A 20014-nucleotide genomic window follows, 5' to 3' on the forward strand; every position below is an offset into this window, starting at 1 on the left:
CTGTATGTAATACTCAGAGCTAAAAACAACCCAAATGTCCATTAACAGTAGATGGAAGAATTGTGGCACAGTCACATATCAGGTTGGCCAAACCGTTCGGGTTTTTCTGTAACATGGTACAAAAAATCTGAACGAACTTTTTGACCAACTCGATAAAATAATACATTGATGAAAAATTCAGTACAACTACATGCAACCCAAATAAGTCCCACAATCAACACTGAATGAAAAAAGCCATGTAAATACATGCCATACAATTCCACTAAGTAAAGGTTTTTTGTAAAGCAAAACTGCAGGAATACATGCTTAGGTGGTAAAACCATAAAAAAAAAAAATGCAAGAAAATTACTATCACAGCAAGGAAGAATGGTGGCTACCTTTAGAGAAGAGGGGGTAGTGACTGGGAAAGGGTAGGAAGCAGGAATGAGTTCTGGGTACTAACAATGTTTCATATTTCTTCATGTGGGCAATAGTTTACACAGTGATTTGCTCTGTGGTAAGTCCCTGAACTATATGTATTTTGTAAATATTCACTTTTCTGTGTTTTTAAAGATTTAAATGCTTAAAAATGAAAAAAAAAATCAAAATGCAGGCTTTGTCTAGGGGACCAACCATCCAACAGAATTATCATAAAGAGAATAGAGGCAGTGCAGAGATTAATTTTTTAAATTAAATCCCTGAGCTATAGAAAATGTTGAGACTTCAAAACAAGTAGACACACCAAACATCAAGAAAATTGATGCAAGTGAAATTTCAGACATCTAAAAACTAAGACAAAAATCTGTAAAGTCTCCAGAAACAAGCAAATAAAAAAACAAACCACCTTACTATCCAAGACCTAAGTATTAGACTAGCACTAGGGTTCTGTCAGCAACACTGCATACACAAGTCAGTGGTCAAGTGTCTTCAAACTTCTGAGGAAACAGACTTCTAGACCCAGGCAAACCACCAGTCAAGTGTGAGGGCATAGGAAAGACACTTTCATACATGTCAGGAAGGCCTCAAAGCTTCTATTTCTTAGGCCCTCTGAAATTTTCCTCAGGGATCCTGAACCAGAAATGAAAAGAAACATTGTTGGTGAAGTTTGAATGGGGTGTGTAAGACTGGATGGTAATATAAAAGTCAATACTGATTTCCTTTTTTCAGAGGGTTGGATGGAAGTTGTATAGGAGAGTGTCCTTAGAGGAAATACACTCTGGAATATTTATTGCTGGATGGGCATCATGTCTGCATGTTATTCTTAAATGCTTCAGAAAAAGACTAGTGAAAATGGTTATATACACTCAAAGAGAGTACAAATATGAAATATCAACAGCTAAGCAATCAGTGAAAGGACTGTGGGCATTTTTTTTCCTGTGCTTATAACTTTTCTGTAAATTTGAAAGAATTTCAAAATAAAACAGGCTAAATTAAAACAGAAGGCAAATGATTATGTGAAGAATGTCTTCAAGAATAATTCATAAGGAATTCCCTGGCAGTCCAATGGACTCCACGCTTTCACTGTCAAAGCTGAGGGCCACGGTTCATTCAATCCCTGGTTGAGGAACTAAGATCTCATAAGCCACGTGTGGCATGACTAAAGTGAATGAATTAATTAATAAAAAATTAAAATTATTTTTAAAAAATAATTCATAACAAACATGATTGAGAACACGAACATTCTTAATCTGATAAGAGCAAGTACATTTTCTTTATTACATTAAGAGAAAAGCAAAGCAACTGGAAACAAAACAAAATCCCATGAGCTGTACAAAAAAGGAATAAAAATGACAAAAATATGTATATTTTTGAGCAAAAGAAAGGAATGAAAGGAAAGCCCGTTCTAGCAACCTTGGATTATGGAAAAGAAAATATCATACTATCATACTATTTGTGTCTTCAATAATATTTCTATAAATTTAATATTTTAACTTATTTGTTGACTTTTAATGTAAAATCAACCTAAAAGCAAAGCAGAAAAGACTATATAATCACTTAAAGTTGATTTAATGAGGGTTTATATGCAATGCTTGGGAACAAGGATAGATAGATGGACAGGAAGGCAATTCCTGCCTTCATGACTTGCCATCTTATGCAATTCAAAGGACAGCACAAGTGTCAAAATAATACCATGGTATATTCCATGAAGCAAAAGTATTAATGTAAGAGAAAGGGTACTGACTTCGAGACAGATCAGGGGAAGCCTTCCTTCAGAAAGTAATGATAGAGCTGACATCTGACAAAAGAGAGTAGGTGTTAATGGACAAACAAGCTAGGAAAACTAAAAGTTAGTGTGGGCAAATCCCAGAAAACGTGGGTAAAACAGTACAACGTGAGGCTGGAGAAGCAGATGGAAGCCAGAATACAGGGGCCTTACTAGCAAGAAGGGTTGGGATTTGAGTCTTAGAATAAGAACCCAAGAAGTCACTGGTATATTTTGACATTGATGTGCTTAATTTTTTTGGTTCCGCAAGCACAGTACATTTAAGAATATAAAATGGGTCATGAAAGGCATAGAACTTAATTCAAGGAGCTTGGTGAGGAAGGTATTGCAATAGCTCAGGTGAAAGCTATGGTAACATGGACTAGGGTAACTGCAGAGGAGTTGGTGAATTTGAAATACTTCCCTGGTGGCTCAGATGGTAAAGAATCTACCTGCAATATAGAAGATTTGGGTTCTATCTCTGGGTCAGGAAGATCCCTGGAGGAGGAAACGGCTACCCACTCCATTATTCTTGCCTGGACAATTCCATGGACAGAAGAAACTGGCAGGCTATAGTCCATGGGGTCGCAGAGAGTCAGACAAGACTGAGGGACTAACATTTTCACTTTTTTTCACTTTTTTCAATGTAACTCAACTGACTACTGTGGGCTAAATATGTGTCTCCTCCAAATTCCTATGTTGAAGCCCTAAACCCAATGAGGATGTATTTGGAGTAAGGAAGTAATTAAGATTAAATGAGGTCATAAGAGTGAAACTCTGATTCCATGGTATTAATGTATTTTTTTAAAAAATACTTATTGATTTGCCTTCAATGGGTCTTAATTGTGGCACACAGACTTTTTCCTCACGGTGCACAGACTCTCTTAATTGTGGCTCACAGGCTTAGCTGCTCCATGTCTTTATGAGAAGAGACGTCAGAGTTCCATGTGTACACACTAAGGAAAGGCCACGTCAGAAAGCAGCTCTCTGAAAGGCAGAGAGAGGGCTCACCAGAAACCCACCCTGCTGGACCTTGACCTGGGACTTCTAGCCTCCAGAACTGTGAGAAAATTAATTTCTGTGGTTTAAGCCACACAGTCTGTGGTATTTTGTGTTATGGCAGCATGAGAAGACTAATGCACTAAAAAACTGGGAAGTAAAAGTCTTAAGGTAATGTATTATCATGCTAAATTCCTTGCCTGTAATAATATGGTGTCAAAAAATAATGTCTATTTACCTTGGCTACTATTATGATGGTAACTGCCAAAAAAATAAAATTAGTAATCATTAAGAGATTGGGGAGGTATTTGGTGAAATCATTACTTTCATTTTTCATCCTTTTATAGTTTTCCTAAAACTGTGTAATTTACTTTCATCACTTTGAAAGTTTAACATAATTTTCAAAGAAAAATGAAAACATCATACCTTTTTCCCTAAATTCCAGCCACTCACATCTACTTTTACAATTTTTGTTGTATGTAAACTTGTCAGTTTTCAATCAACTTTCTTAACCTATTCAATTTATTTTCTACTTGTTACTTAGAGTTACATTTTTCTTCTGATACACATTAAAAATATATAATTCTTCTTAAAATGTTCACCTGTGTACCACTTAAAATCATCTCATGTTCCAGGAGTGGTATACGGGTCATAATTTGGAAAACACTGCTAAATATAAGACTGAATTATCTGTCATAAAGGCATAAAACCTTATTAAACATATATCAGAAAATTAATTCGTCTTCTTTTTCATAATTAAATATCTCCATAAGTTACAATACTTATAAAATTTTAAAACATCCTAGTATGTAAAATTCCCATATTAGAATGACTAAAATTCATTTAACTATGTGAAAAATTTTCAAGTTAAAAGTTAAAAATTTTCAGACATTTTCAGTGCTGCTAAAACCAAATGCTTACTGTTTTAAAAAATCCAGAAGCTAGATTTTATTAAAGTTAGTTATATAAAACTGTATAAATGCATGTATTTTTATCATGGTTAAACTGTCCAATACAATTAATTAATTAAACTAATGTTTAACCAGTGCCTACATGTAAGCCATTCTGCTATTTACTAGCAATGCAAGGATAGACCTGAGGTCTCTAAAAATTATCATCACTTCCTTATAAGAATTTAAGACATAAAGAAATGTCTCCCAATAATGATGTAATTTCTTGAATTAAACTGGTTTATTTCTCAGTGACTTAGAAATTAGTAAGACTCAACTTTGACCAAAATCTTTGGTAAACTTAAAGCAAGACTGATTTCTACAATGCATAGTCTTGGTTTACAAAGCATAGTGCACTAAGCATATATCAAATATGTCCTAAGCATTCATTTTTATCTATAGAATAAAATGTTTTGGTCTATTTTTCAGCAACCTATCCACATAATAGAGTTCCTAAGATTTTAAATATCTAAAGCACAGGTTGTCTTGATAAAGGGAGGAAAAAGTGAACTACGCGACACAGAAATATTTTTCACTAGCCTATACAGATAGCCCCCCTTAAAAAGTATGCTATTAACCCTTAATAGTAGAGGGAAATAGAGGGCTTCCCAGCTGGCACAGTAGTAAAAAATCTGCCTGCCAATGCAGGAGACATAAGAGATGCTGGTTCAATCCCTGGGTCAGGAAGATCCCCTGGAGTAGGAAATGGCAACCCACTCTAGTATTTTTGCCTGGAAAAAATCTCATATACAGAGGAGCCTGGTGGACTACAGTCCATGTGGCTGTAAAGAGTTGGACACAACTGAGCACAAGAAGTAGAGGAAGGGTAACAGAACTCTCCATTTTGTTCACCCCTATATTAGCCTCTGGTACCCATGCACATCCCACCTAGGTTGGACTAGAGTTGTAGAGTCCACTGGGTTGCCTGTTGGCTATTTGCCTGGGTTCAGCATCAGATTCAACTAAGATTCCATAAAGCAAGAGGCCTCCTCAAAGGTTGAATGCTGTATTAGCTACATCTGGGGAGCAGGATCCTTATACTGTAAAAGAATTCTTTTATACTTATAGTCATTTTTTCCAAACAGAATAAACTACTGATTTATTTAAATGGTTTTATTTTTTAAGTATTTATATGAAAAAATAATTGTAAATAATCAAATCAAAATCATAATGAAACTGAATATTTATTTGAATTTTTCCTGGTAATAGCACGCAACATAAGAAAAACAAACCAAGCTGTGAGATTTTGTTTTCAATATACTCATTTTTCAAAAAGTGAAAAGTTGGGTTCTCTATTTAATGGCAACAAGTGGGACTACCATTCAAAAAGCAATATTTTAAGAAATATATACTATGATTAACATGATGTGTTTTATATTGTAGAATGGATACATATCCAAATGCCAATCTGAATATAGAAGAAATATATGTGTTAAAACCACACTGGAAAACCAAATGTTCTTTTTTATAAAAAGCTTGACATAAAAAGGAACTTGCCAGTAAATTCAATGAACTTTCACGTATGGGTTATTTTCTTAAAATCCCCACCCACACCACCCCCACAAAAAAACTGTAGATTTGAGTAGAGCCATTACATGACAGCTCATTTCTGTACAACATGGAAACTGGTTACACAGTCAATGGTAACTTCCTAAAGTGCATCTTTTGAAGACTTGTTTAGTAAAATTGTAATATCAAATATAAAATACTTAACACAAGACATGTAATAACAAAGCTACATCATTATAAAGTTTTTAAAACTACTTTTAAAACTTTTTGATTCACCAAAGAATAAAGGTGTCAAATACAGTAGCTTCCTCATTCTCCAACAGTATGCATAACAAGCTTTTGTTATTTGGCAAGTCTTTTGGAGTCGAACAAAAATAACGCAGTCTAAACAGTATTTCTTCTGTTTTACGATTGTAATACGATTCCTTGTGCAGAACAGTTAGGCGCAGAGCAAGAGTTAGATTTTTGGAAGTTTTGGTGCATTAACTACAGGATTTGCCTCCTGTAAGTATCTCCTCCCTGCACTCTTGTAATCATAGGTGCAGCTGTGAGTTTCTGCATAGCGATGAGGTGCACAGAAGTTGTTTCCACATCTAAAGCACAAAAAAAGTTTATGTGAATAGTCACATTTCTATAAGAGCCTCCTCTCTTTGGAAGATCAAAGCTTGACTTCAGGTAGTCCAACAGGAGCCCTTTGGTTCTCTTTAGCAATTTCAGAATTGACATTTCCCTTCTACTTATAAACAAGCACAGGCACCCCTCCCCGCCCCCCGCCAAAAAGAACAATTGTCCATGAATGTGCAAGTGTATAATAAAGAATCTCCTCTGGAGTAAAAGAGGATGCAGACCTTTATGAAGTAGTAAAACTGAGAAAGCCAATAGACATGTGTACCACCTTCTTTCATATCTAGTAAGCCTAGGCAAACTGTGAATTTCTGAGAAATTCAGTCTAATAAGAAAATCAAATTATGTAAAACCTAACTATGCCATGAAAGGATTTTAAAGTATTTCAGCAACAAGGTAAGCTGTTTCCATTTGAACAGAATGCACTCTAAAAAGCAGCAGCTTTACTTAATGCCTGGCCTCAACCTAAGGACAGACACCATCCTTGGAGCATATTAATCAATACTACTAAATAGTTATTGGTAGTAAAAACTCATTATTTTTGTAAACATATTATTCATCTCTTTTGAAACAAAAGTGTATCATATAATTAACAGTACATTAACATTAAATTTAGTCAATTAAATTTAGTCAATTAAATTTATTCAATTTAAAATATAATCTTGGAAGAGGAGTTCTCCCAAGCTACATTCAAAGAAAAACCAAGTCTATCTATCATAAGACAAAGAGAACGCACTCTTCCACTGGTTTATATATCCTACTTTAGAGGGCAGGAGAGGATCTCAGGAGGTTGGAAATGCATAAGCTATCTATTTGCTCTTTACTTCAGCCAATAAGGAGTTCAGCTGAGGACTGCTATTTGAACATCATCTAAATGATATGAAGAGGCAATTTAAAGAACGTTTTCTATTGAATCCCTAAGCTGGCTCACCACAAAGAAAGCATCTCAACTTTTCAGCTAGCCAACCTGCCTGCATTCGTAGCTAGTAGCCAGTCCAGTTTTCTTTCCACAAAGAAAACAATGCTTTGTTGTTTTCTTCTTTGTTTGAATAGGGGCTTTTACAGGTGGGAGGTGATGAGTACATTCTCCTGTTCAGAGAAAGGACACCTTGATTAATACAGAAATAAAATTCTAAATGTGAAATACTATAAAACAAAACATTAAACACATTCCTGTCACAAGCAAACCTCTAAGCCATAAATATTAATTTGTGTTTTATATCTAAATTATTTACAGAGTCTGTAATAAAGATGAACTAGAACTGTTATTTCTCTTAAGACATGGTAATTTCTACTGACTAAGACATTTTTATACATACCAACACCTTTCTGATTATTTCTGAAAGCAATATGTATATTTGAAGTAGACTAAACTTTGACAGAGAATCAAGAAAAATGTCTGGCTCAAAACTGTATTTATGAAGTTTCTGAGGAACAACATAGTATATATTAAAATCACCCTGTTCTTTCACACCAAGAAGGAGCACGAGAATATCATAAAAGTGATCTCTTAGTAATAATTATACCATAGAAACTAAATGCATCAAACCATGAGCAAATTATTTAACTTTCAAACTTCAATTTGTTCATTTTTAAGATAACAGGACATGTATTTTTCTCCCTAAGTTTATAAGTGTTCAAAGGTCAACTCAGTTCTCACAATAAAAAGCATTCTGAATTTTTAAAATATTACAATTATATAAAATATAGTATTATCAATAGTGACTCATAGGGTGCACTGTTCAATTTCACAGTACTATAAGCGTTCCAAAAAATATTTACTAAATTCTGGGCTATAGCAACAGGTTGATTTTTTATCTTAAATATAAGAGCACATCTGCTATTATATGAGAAAGAATTAAATCAGTTTAATACTAAGTGAAATGCGTTTGAAACTGCACAAAACTCCAACAAACCCTACTCATGAGCAGAGAGGCTCAATGTCATCATCCATAGTTGTTACACTAAAAGTACAAGTACACAGTGCTTGGTGGCACCCAAAGGCCAAGAAGGAAGAAGCAAACAAAGCAAAAACAAAGGGAAGGAGTGAGAAGAAAAACAGTATAGAGTGTCAATGGAAATGGTACCCATTTTCTACTACCAAAAAAGGTTTGGGAGGCCTGGGCTTAATGCTATCTAGCAGCTAAAAGTAATCCTTCAAAGGTTCAAAAAGTTGGAATTAGTTAATTGGCAGTATGCCTTTTGCCACAATCCAGACTGGGTTCTGTATATACAAGCACAATAAAATTAATGCTTTATGACTAGTCTAAAATACACTCCCAGATCCTGCCCAAAAATAGAAAAAAAAAAAAAAAACTGCCCCAAACTGGAAACTAACTTATGACTCCTAATGGTGGTCAGGTACCAACTCAAGCTAATAAGCACTTTCTTCTTCAAGGGCACTTAAGAGTTATCAAGAACATTTCACAAAGGTGATGGGATACTTTCCTCTTCTTAAATAATAAAAATAAGACAGGCAGTTGCACAGGACACAGAAGAAAGGCACATACTACCAGATATCCTCTGAAGTTCATCTAATTGCAATTATCTTTGGAATTCAGGCTTAGGATATTGTTCCTTAAACAAAAGTTAAAAAAAAAAATCTGTTGACACAAATTTAGTTCAGTGTAGTCATATTTTCATGTTTTTCTTTCCTTGGGGTACTTAAGTTTCCCAACCCTTTATTCACTCAGGAACTCTTGTGAATGTGCAGAAACAGAGCACACAGTTGTGACCAGAATGAGGTGGCACAGAATCATAACTGCAGTCTTCTCCTATGACAATGGTTTCCATTTATCCTTCTCCCCACTAGAGAAAAAAAAATTTATTAGTCACATACCATGCTGGCAACCAGCCCCAATAGGTAAGTTCCCTCCTACAAAGAGGAAAATTTCAAATTCCATGGACTGACATTCAAGGACTTATGTGTCCAATGTGCCTTTATAACTTTACAGAATCATTTTCTATTATGTGCCACATCATTCCCACCCTGAATGATGCACCAGATCCATTTACAAGTGCCATCTCCTCTTCTAAAATGCTCAGTAACTTGGTTAACTTAGTAAAATTCTACTTATCCAGTAAGAAGATATCACCAATCATTAACTCTTCTCTGAAGCCTTCTCTCAAATATGTAATGAACATTTATGAAAAAAGAAAAAGTCAATAATGTCGATGTGAAGGGTTGCTTTTCAGAATGGGAGTAAAGATATTTGCATTAAGGCACTTGTTTGGCACTTCCTAGTTTAATATTTGATCTAACACGATGATCTATAAAAATTCACCCAACATAAAAGTCAGCCAGTAAAGTAACAAGGCAGTGTTTGTGATACAAGTCTGATAGTCATCTGCCTAAAAACGATAACTAAATCGATGAAGACGGGTACGATTTCCAAGAAAGACCTTACAGTGAAAAGCAAAGAGAACCAATGGAAAAACTTAAGTCAATTAAACAAAACTTATGCCAGAATTTTCACAAACTCTTCTAAGTAATTGAGAATGATACTGTTACTACTGTATGGCAGGAAGGAAATGGCAGTAAGTTACATAGCTCTAGTTTGGGGAATCACAAACTGCAGGTAGCAGTTGATGACTTGACCTAACTGAAATCATTCAAAAGAGTATATATGTGGGGACAAGCAGAGGGGCTGGTAAAACAAGTTCAAAAGAAACCTGACACAAAACCAAAAATCTACAAAAATGTAATAGCCCAGAATAAAAAAAGAAAGGAAAGAGAAAAACTCTTTTAAGAAGAAGGGCCATAATAATCAAGGTAAGTGTACAGAATCATCCACTGGATTGAAAATTATGAAGATCTTTTCAGCAACAGCAGTTTCAGAAGAAAGCACTGTAGCTTCTTGAATTAGAGTTTAGGGAGATAGAATAAGTACAACTCAAACTTCCAAGAGGCTGAGCTGTGCATTAGTACAAGACAGATTTAAATAGATGTCAAAAGAAAACTGACATCTATTTATGGCTTTCCAGGTGGCGCTAGTGGTAAAGAACCCACCTGCCAATGCAGGATATGTAAGAGATGCAGGTTCGATCCCTGGGTCAGGAAGATCCCCTGGAGAAGGGTATGGCAACACACACCAGTATTCTTGCCTGGAGAATCCCATAGACAGAGAAGCCTGGTGGGCTACAGTCCAGTGGGTCACAAAGAGTTGGACACAACTGAAGCAATTCAGCACACACGCACAAAGGAAAATAATTATAATATTAAAAGTAGATACTTAATCAAAAACAGCATGGCACTGGCATAAAGACAGACATAGACATCAATGGAACACAACAGGGAACTCTGAAATAAACCCTCACAAACATAATCAAATGACTTTTGACAAGGTGCTTTAATAAGACCATTCAATGGGGATAAGGACAGTTGTTTGTTTTTTTTTAACGAATGTAGCCTCAAAAACTGGATGAAAAATGAAAGTGAAAAGTCGCTCCGTTGTGTCAACTCTTTGTGACCCCGTGGACTATACAGTCCATGGAATTCTCCAGGCCAGAATACTGGAGTGGGCAGCCTTTCCCTTCTCCAGGGAATCTTCCCAACCCAAGGATCAAACCCAGGTCTCCCACATTGCAGGCAGATTCTTTACCAGCTGAGCTACAAGGGAAGCCCAAAAATACTGGAGTGAGCAGCCTATCTCTTCTCCAGCGGATCTCCCTGACCCAGGAATCGAACTGGGGTCTCCTGCATTGCAGGCAGATTCTTTACCAACTGAGCTATCAGGGAAGCCCCCAAAACTGAATATCCACATGGAAAAGAATGAAGTTGGACCCTTACATTACACCATATATAAAAATTAATTCAAATGTATTAAAGACCTAATCTAAGACCTAAAACTATAAAACTTCTAGAAGAAAATGGAAGGGAAAAGCTTCATTAACAGTGGATTTGGCAACAATTTGTTGAACACAATACCAGGCACAGGCAACAAAGAAAAAAAATAGACAAATTAAACTTTACGAAAATTAAAAACTGTTGAGCATCAAGACATAATCAACAGAGTAAAAAGGTGACCTATAGATGCGAGAAATATTTGCAAATCATACATAAGGAATTAATATCCAGAATATATGGAGACAAGAAAACCAAGAAACAAATTCAAAAATGGGCAAGGATTTTTTTTTTAATTTCCCGCCTCCAGGACAAGGAATTTGAACACACATTTTTCCAAAGAACTCCAAATAGCACAAGAGATACTCAACATAACTAATCATCAGGGAAATACCAACCTAAATCACAGTAAGATACCACCTCATATTTGTTAGGATGCCCACTATCAAAAAAAAACAGAAAATAAAAGTGTGGTGAGAAAGTAGAGAAATTGGAAACCTTGTACATTGCTGCTGGGAATGTGACATAGCACAGCTACTATGGAAAAGAATACAGTAATTCCTAAAAAAATTAAAAACAGAATACCATATGATCCAGCAATGCCACTTCTGGATATACACTCAAAAGAATTGCAATCAGAGTCTCAAAGAGATACTTGTACACTTGTGTTTGTAGTAACATTATTCACAGTAGCTAAAATGTGGAAGTGACACAAGTGTCCATCCATAGATGCATAGGTAAGCAAGATACTGTATATACATACAATGGAATATTATTCAGCTTAAAAAGTATGGGAATTTTGACACATGCTACAACATAGATGAACCTTGGGAACATTATGCTACATAAAGTAAGCCAGGCACAAAAAGACAAATACTGAATGATTTCACTTATGTGAGGTACTGAGAGTAGTTAAAATTATAGACAGAAAACAGAAGGTGGTTGCCAGGGTCTGAGGAGAGAGAGTAATGAGGAGTTAAAGTTTAATGGATACAGAGTTTCCATTCTGAAGATGAAATGAGTTCTGGAGATACATGGTGATATTGGTTAGCTAAAAATGCGAATGTACTTAATACCATTCAATTGTACACTTAAAAATGGTTAGGATAGTAAACTTTATTACAATAAAAAATTGAAAAAGTGGATATATTACAACTTTAGAACCTTGGGCTTTATACAGTAGCGGAAACAAACCTTAGTTATCTCTTTAAAGACATGATACTCACATGACAATCATAATAAATAATGTATCCTTTAGAACCTCGGGGCTACAAAGGTGGTACATATTTGTTAGAGTTTCCACCTCTGCTAACTGCTAAGTCACTTCAGTCGTGTCCGACCCTGTGCGACCCCATAGACGGCAGCCCACCAGGCTCCGCCATCCCTGGGATTCTCCAGGCAAGAACACTGGAGTGGATTGCCATTTCCTTCTCCAGTGCATGAAAGGGAAAAGTGAAAGTGAAGTTGCTCAGTCATGTCCGACTGTTAACGACCCCATGGACTGTAGCCTACCAGGCTCCTCCATCCATGGGGTTTTCCAGGCAAGAGTACTGGAGTGGGGTGCCATTGCCTTCTCTAGACTGGGTATTAGCACACAAAAGATAATAGTAATGGCTTCTTTGGAAGTATTTGGCCAGTATACCTTTAAGATAGTATTGGTAGAAGTAATGCTAATAATATAGTCATTTCTACTAGTATGCCTTGGAAACGGCTAGTCAAAGAGACCGTCCCTTTCTTTTATTCAGAAATAACCAGTTCATCAAATGGAGCTCTTACTATCCTTGATATTGGACCATGAGTTTAAGAAACACCTTTCTAGGGTGATTTCTCAAAACTCATCCTGTACCCAGCATGGCTCTAGAGTGGCCAGGGACTAGATAAATTGTGAAATACATGTTAATTTTTCATTCATCTTATCTTTTCACATAGACAATATCCTTTTCCAGACAATAGAGACCTCAATTTCAACTTTTGTTTTATTCTTCAAATATGCCCTACAGTCAGTTCTCTTAATCATTTTCTTCAGTGGAACAAAGTCTAAGGAAGTTTACTCTGTATATACCACAGAGAATGTTCTTCTCATTACTCTTTGAAAATTCAAATTCATAGTATGCATAATGCTATGATTATTAGCCTTATATTGTTTTCAAAATTATCTGTAGCTTACCTACTCTTTTCCCTGATGTTGTATTATTTCCATTCATTCCAATACCACGAGCAGACTACAATTAAAACACAAAACATCTATAGAGGTGAGTAAATGGAAAACAGAGGAGAGATCACCTAACATGAAATAATTATATTTTATGACAAAAATTTTGATGAACTTTCATTTTAAATTATTTAATCTATTTTTAAGTAAATTAACCTGGGACCTGGCTGTCACATCCATCAATATTGTACTTTTTCTTTATCTTCAAGAGAGTAAAAGTTGTCTATGGCCATATCACTCTGAACGTGCCTGATCCCATCTGATCTTGGAAGCTAAGCAAGGTCAGGTCTGGTTAGTACTTGGATGGAAGAGAGTAAAATTTCATGGCTTAAATAAAAGTTCTTATTAGGGAAAAACATTAATTAAAATATTTAGCATTTTTAAATATATGATAAATTGTTTAAAATTAAAATAATCTTAAGGCACTATAAAAAACTAGTATTAAATTACTCTCAAATTACAGTTCTAAATTTAGAACTAAAACATTATTTAAAATTCAACTGTCAAAAAATTTTCTATAAACTAGACAGACATTTTAAGAGGAAGTTATGAAAAGAATTCAACCTTAGACCTCTTTATTTAACATGTAAACAAAAAACAAAGTATTATGAATCACTACAAGGATAACTAATAGAACATATTGAAACGCAAATACTTACTAAAAAAAATTCTGTAGGTTCTAACTGAGGAGAACTTTTCCTACGGCTTTCTTCCTGAAAATGCTGGAGGTTTGTAGACAGCCCAATTCCAGAGGTCCGCAGCCTGCCTGCCCCACGTGCACTCTGTAAGCTGTCTCTGCTTGCGCTCCGAGCCAGCGAAGCAAGAAAACCTATATTATTTACAAAACCAAAAGGCTCTTTGGATGCCCTGTTAGCCATTTCTGTGATATCCCGAGCCTCAACTTTAGAAATAATATCAGGTCTTTTCCCAGGTGAATCAACTTTAACAGCTCGAAAGCGAGTAGTCCTAGAGAAAGAAGAATCAGTTATATTTCGAACATCCAATGACCGAAGCACGTTTTGTGAAGCAGAAGACTGGAGGCTCCCAGACTCAAAATATTTGGACTGTCTCTGTGGTTTCGCCAGAGAATTATGGAGTGACATTGGTGCAGAACAGTGAAGAGGTGATAAGAGTCTATTCTTGTGAGGACTTAATTCATGGTGGTTGAGAACTGAAGCCTCTACTGATTCACCATTCAACACTTTTGCAACATGTTTAAGATGCTGCTTTTTAGCTTTCAACCCTTTATCACCATTAATGAGAGAGAATTCTGGGTTTACCTTCCGTGTGCCTTCTACACCACTGCTCTGTTCATCAGCATTTCCTTCTGTAACGGAAGCAAATGAACCCACTTCAGGTAGAAGTGATTCTTCAGTTACACACTCTTCTGAAGTTGAAAATAAAACAGTGTCATCCTCATTGTTAGATGACAGATTTCCTGAAAAGTGCTTTGTCCGCCTAGGCAGGGATGATCCAAGATGGAGAATAGTATCAGCAAGCTCCTTGTCAGTTTCAAACTCCATATGAGGTATCTGAGATGGTAGTTTGAAGCCACTACTGGAATGAGACAGTGTGTAACTCTCCCAGTTATCATCTTCCTTAAGAAAATCACTAGTGATAGATGATATGGGTCTATCAGCAGGGGGCAGAGCTGCCAAACTTGAAACTGCATTGCTGGCCAAGTCAGGTAGATATGTGTTCCCAGGAGAAGATAAACAAGACTGCCCAATGTGGGGAAGAACTTTTAACAATCTATGGCGAGCAGCTGCTGTGGAACTACTAGAAGGTCGAGGAGCTATGGGTGGACGAGGTTTTACCTTGACAGCTTTCTTAGGCTAAAAGAAAGGAATGAATACATAATTCTTTACACAATCATTTTCTCTACCCATTAACAAAAATTATTGAAGTAAGAGAAGGTTACTTACATATTGGCATTTGGATTGCCTCAATCTAAAATATTTAAAAAGATTAAAATCTTAAGCTTATGATTGAGAAGAATTTTGCTATCTTTCTTCATTGAGTATAATTTCAGATAATGTTAAAGAAAACCAATTTTCTTTTTCATCACTATTGATTGTCAGTTTTGTTGATAAGAAAACTGATTATATTAGGTATGACACAGCTGACCTATTTCAGATCCCCAACAACTTTTCCTAGTAAAATGAGTGAAGTGTTTGGATAAGTAACTACTGCAGGAGAGAGTTAATAGATGACCTAAACTGTTACCCTTGAAAATGTCTGCTTGCAAGTCTGGCCCTTGGCTGGCTTCTAGAAATTTGTATTTCAAGAAGGTTCCTGCTACCCTAACTTGTAAGAGACACTCATTGTGCCTAACTTGTTTGTGCAAGCAATATGGTTTATGCTGAACATCGACTTTTCCTCTGGGAGTCTGGAATTTTGGTACTGCTAGGCAGAGGGTGCCTTCATTAAGAGCTCCTAATGAAATCCCTAGGCACAAAGTCTTTAATGAGCTTCCCTAGTAGACAACATTCCACATGTGCTGAAAAAACTCACTGACAACGTAATTATATACATCTTATGAGACTTCATTGGGAAAATTTGTACCTGATTTCCTCTACACCCATCACGCACCTTTTCCCTTTGCTGATTTTGCTTTGTACCCTTTTGCTAAAATAAATCTTAATCATGAGTAAAACAATATGCTAGTCCTATGAGTCCTTCAAGCAATTCATCAAATCTAGGAGTGGTCTAGGAGTTCCCAACATAGTTGATTTTAACAGAAGTGTCACAACAATTCATGATGTATGGTTAAAGTTGAAAATGAAAAATATGAAGCCTTAGCACTTATTTTTAAGATATGGGCTGATATGAGCATGACAAAGAATGGAATACCTGATGAAATACCAAAACTCCCAACCTAGAAATATAACAAAATGTAGATAATGTAATATCCAGCCAAAAATGTTTGACTTGCATCTAATCATGATGAAACAATAAGATAAATTCAAATTGAGGATATTCTACAAAACTAGCCAATTCTTCAAAACTATTGACATGAATGTTTAAAAAAAGGCTAAGAAATAATTCTACATAAAAAAGCAGACCAAGAAAACATTACAACTAAATACAACACATGATGCCTGATTGGATCTCAAACTGAAAAGAGAACAAAAAATCAAAATAAAACAAAATGCTACCAAATACATTATTGAGCAATGAAGAAATATGAATATAGATTATATAATGTGTATCAGTGATAAATTATGTGTATGATAACTGTATTGCAGTTATATAGGAGAAGACTCTATTCTTAGGAGTTATATACTGAATATTCAGGGGGAAATGTCATGATATTTGCAACTAACTCCCAAATGAATCAGGTAAAAAAAACAGAGAAAGCAAATGTGGAAAAAATGTTAATTGTTGAATCTAGGTAAAATTTCCATGGATGTTCACATGTATAACATTTCTGAAGGACTGAACATTTTTCAAAATAAAAAAGGCAAAGTAAGGGTTCAGACAAAGACTGAGAGATTTAATTGCCAAGAGTCATAAATGAAAAAAAAAAAGGCACTAAAAGATTCAGACAGAAGGAAAATAATCTTTAAAGGAAGCAAGTAATTGCAGGCAAGAATAAAGAGCAACAGAAAAGGTAAATATGTGGATAAATATAAATAATATTGGCAATATAAAACAACTTGAGGTGTTCAAAATACATGTAAATTAAAATGCATGACAGAAACGACACAAAATGTATAACTGGAGTTAGTGTTCTAAGATTCTAGCATTAAAAGGAAAGGGATAAAAATCATTTTTATTATACTATAGTCAAGAATGTACAAATAATATCTAGAGTAATCATTTGAAAAACCTAATAATAAATAACAGTTCAGTTCAGTTCAGTCGCTCAGTCGTATCCGACTCTTTGCGACCCCATGAATTGCAGCACGCCAGGCCTCTCTGTCCATATATATATATAAAGGATAAAAACTGAAAAACAAAAAGTCGACTAAAGAAAGGAAAAAAGAGAGGAAAAAGAAACAAAACAGGTGGTTAAATAGAAAACAAATAGTAAGATGATAAAAATCCACATGTATTGGTAATTATATTAAATGTTACAGAATGAAAAACTTAAGCTTGTCAGTTTGGATAAAAAATAATAAAAAATCCATCATCCACTGATGATAAGAAAAATTCTTAAATACAGAAACATAGAAGGAGTGAAAGTAATAAAATAGAAAGGATATACGATAGAAATATAAATCAAAAGAAAGCCAGCTTAGCTATACTAATTAGACAAAATAGCTTTTAAGACAAGTGCATTACAAGACAAACATTTTTATAATAATAAATAACAATATTTATAATAATACAAACTACAAGAAAGATACCATAATTCCTTGGATATCATACAAATCTGTACTAGATCATTTCACCTAGTTTGACAGTTTCAAAATATGTAAAGTAAAAATACACATACTAAAAGAAGAAACACACAAATTCACAATCAAAGGGGAGATTTCTAATAAACTTCTCTCAATAACTGATGGAAAACAGACACACACACAAATTAGAAAGGCTCCAGAAGACTGAACAACACAAATGACACTTATCTAACTGATATATACACAACACCACACACACACAAACACACACACATATAGTGACAGACTACAGTCTTTCCAAGTGGCATTTACCAACATGCTTAGTCACAAATCAATCTTCAACTTATTTCAAAGGTATGAAATCATTTAGAGTATGTTCTCTGACTACAGTGATATTAAACTACAAATGAATAAAAAAGATACATAATATTCCACATATTTGTAAACTAAGGAGTTCAAAGCCATGAGTCACATGGATCTAAAGATTAAATATAATCCCTATCAAAATCCCAATGGATTTTTTTTTTTGCAAAAATAGAATAATCCATCCTAAAATTCATAAGTGACCACAAGCAACTCCAAAGAGTCAAAATAATCTTGACAAGAACAAAGTTGCAGGTCTCACACTTGCTGATTTCAAAATCTACTGCAAAGCTCAGTAATCAAAAAAGTGTGGTACTGGCATAAAGACAGACATACTGGCCAATAGAACAGAATCAAGAGCCCAGAATTACTCTACAAGTCCATTCCTAGCTACATGCCCCACAGAAAAGAGTGCATGTGTCCACCAAAGATGTGTATAAAAGAATGCTCAAAGCAGCTTTGTTGATGAAAGCCAAAAATGTCAAAAGGAGAAAGAATAAACGAAGTACAGGCATACCTCGTTTTATTGCACTTTGTAGATATTGCTTTTTTACAAGTTGAAGGTCTGCTGCAACCCTGCATTGAGCAAGTCTATAATGATGCCATTTTTCCAACAGCATTTGCTCACTTTGCATCTCTGGGTCACATTTTGGTAATTCTTGTAGTATTTCAGGCTTTTTCATTATTATTATATTTCTTATGGTGATCTGTGATCAGTGATCTTTGATGTTACTACTAAAACTCACTGAAGGCTCAGATGATGCCTAGCATTTTTTAGCAATAAATATTTTCAATTAAGGTATGTACATTGTTTTTTAGACATAATGCTATTGTACACTTAACAGACTATAGTATAGTGTAAATATAAATTTTATATGCACTGGGAAACCAAAAAATTCGTGTGACTCACTTTATTGTGATATTCGCTTTATTGTGGCGGTCTGGAACCAAATCTGCAATATCTCCGAGGTATGCCTGTATAGTCATACAATGGATTAGTACACAGCAGTAAAAGAGAATGAACCGATACATGCAACAAATGGATGAACTGCAGAAGTATTATGTTGAGCAAAAGAAACCAGACCAAAAAAAAGAAAGTATATTACATATGATAGCATTTATACCAAGTTCAAGAACAGTAAAAACTAATTTGTGATGACACATGTAAGAATAGTAGTTATTTTGGGAGTAGGGAAAGGTAGGCATTGACTGGGAAAGTCTATAAAGAAATCTGGAGAGAAAAACAGGTCCTATTTTTAATTTGAGTTGTACCTACACAACTGTATATAAATGTAAAAATTCATCAAGCTATATTAAAGACTTGTGAATTTTATTTTATGTACATAGTACAATTCAATAAAGAAAAAGTTACCAACAGAGTGAAAAGCAAAGTTATAGAGTAGTGATATACATATGACAAAGAACTAATATACAGAATATATAAAAATCTCCAAAAAAAATCAGTAAGCAAAATGAACACAATCCAATTTTTTAAATGGGCAAAAATTTGAATACACATTTTTACAAAAAAGGATATCCAAATACCCAATAAATATATGAAAGGTGCTCAACTTCATTAATCAGAGAAATGAAAATTAAAATTATAATGTAATGCCACTACACACCAATGAGAATGACAAAAATAAAAAAGAAGAACCATATCAAATACTGGTAAGAATCCATGAAAACTATAACTCTCATTCACTATTGGAGAGAATTCATTCAATTATTTTGGAAAATTGACAATATCTAGAATAGCTAAACATTCCTTTTCAACACCCAGACAGATCTATCCATAATAAGTAAATATTAACAGCATTTTAAAAAGTAACTTACAAAATTAAGGTTAGACTCTCTTTTATTATCCTTCTTAGTTCTAGAACCATGAAATTTTTCAAAGCCATGAGTTATTTTGAGTGCAATATTATCACATTAAATACACTGCTGGCTGAAAAAAAATTAATTCTTTACAGTTAATATTTCAAT

General features: G+C 34.7%; 1 protein-coding gene and 1 non-coding gene across 51 annotated transcripts in view; both read right to left on the minus strand.

Moving 5' to 3' along the window:
- Positions 1–5296: 5296 nt before the first annotated feature.
- The window catches only part of ZFAND4 (zinc finger AN1-type containing 4), a 54039-nt gene continuing 39321 nt past the window's right edge, over positions 5297–20014 (minus strand). For 19 of the 50 annotated variants that reach the window (XM_081561114.1, XM_081561150.1, XM_081561148.1 and 16 more), the window contains 4 exons: positions 13979–15154; positions 13275–13329; positions 7236–7353; positions 5297–6233 (listed from right to left, as the gene is read on the minus strand). In XM_081561114.1, the coding sequence (XP_081417240.1) occupies positions 6098–6233; positions 7236–7353; positions 13275–13329; positions 13979–15154 (1485 nt within the window). In that variant the 3' untranslated portion in view covers positions 5297–6097. Of the gene's footprint in view, positions 6234–7231; positions 7354–8880; positions 9073–13274; positions 13330–13978; positions 15155–20014 lie in introns of those variants that run through there. The other 31 variants (XM_081561141.1, XM_081561159.1, XM_081561144.1 and 28 more) reach the window with 4 other exon arrangements.
- Positions 10930–11002, minus strand: TRNAC-GCA (transfer RNA cysteine (anticodon GCA)). The gene has a single exon. It is a non-coding gene; the product is annotated as a tRNA-Cys (tRNA).

This window comes from Giraffa tippelskirchi, chromosome 2, assembly GCF_054371585.1.
Source record: "Giraffa tippelskirchi isolate mGirTip1 chromosome 2, T2T-mGirTip1v1.2.pri, whole genome shotgun sequence".
Lineage (NCBI taxonomy): Eukaryota > Metazoa > Chordata > Mammalia > Artiodactyla > Giraffidae > Giraffa > Giraffa tippelskirchi.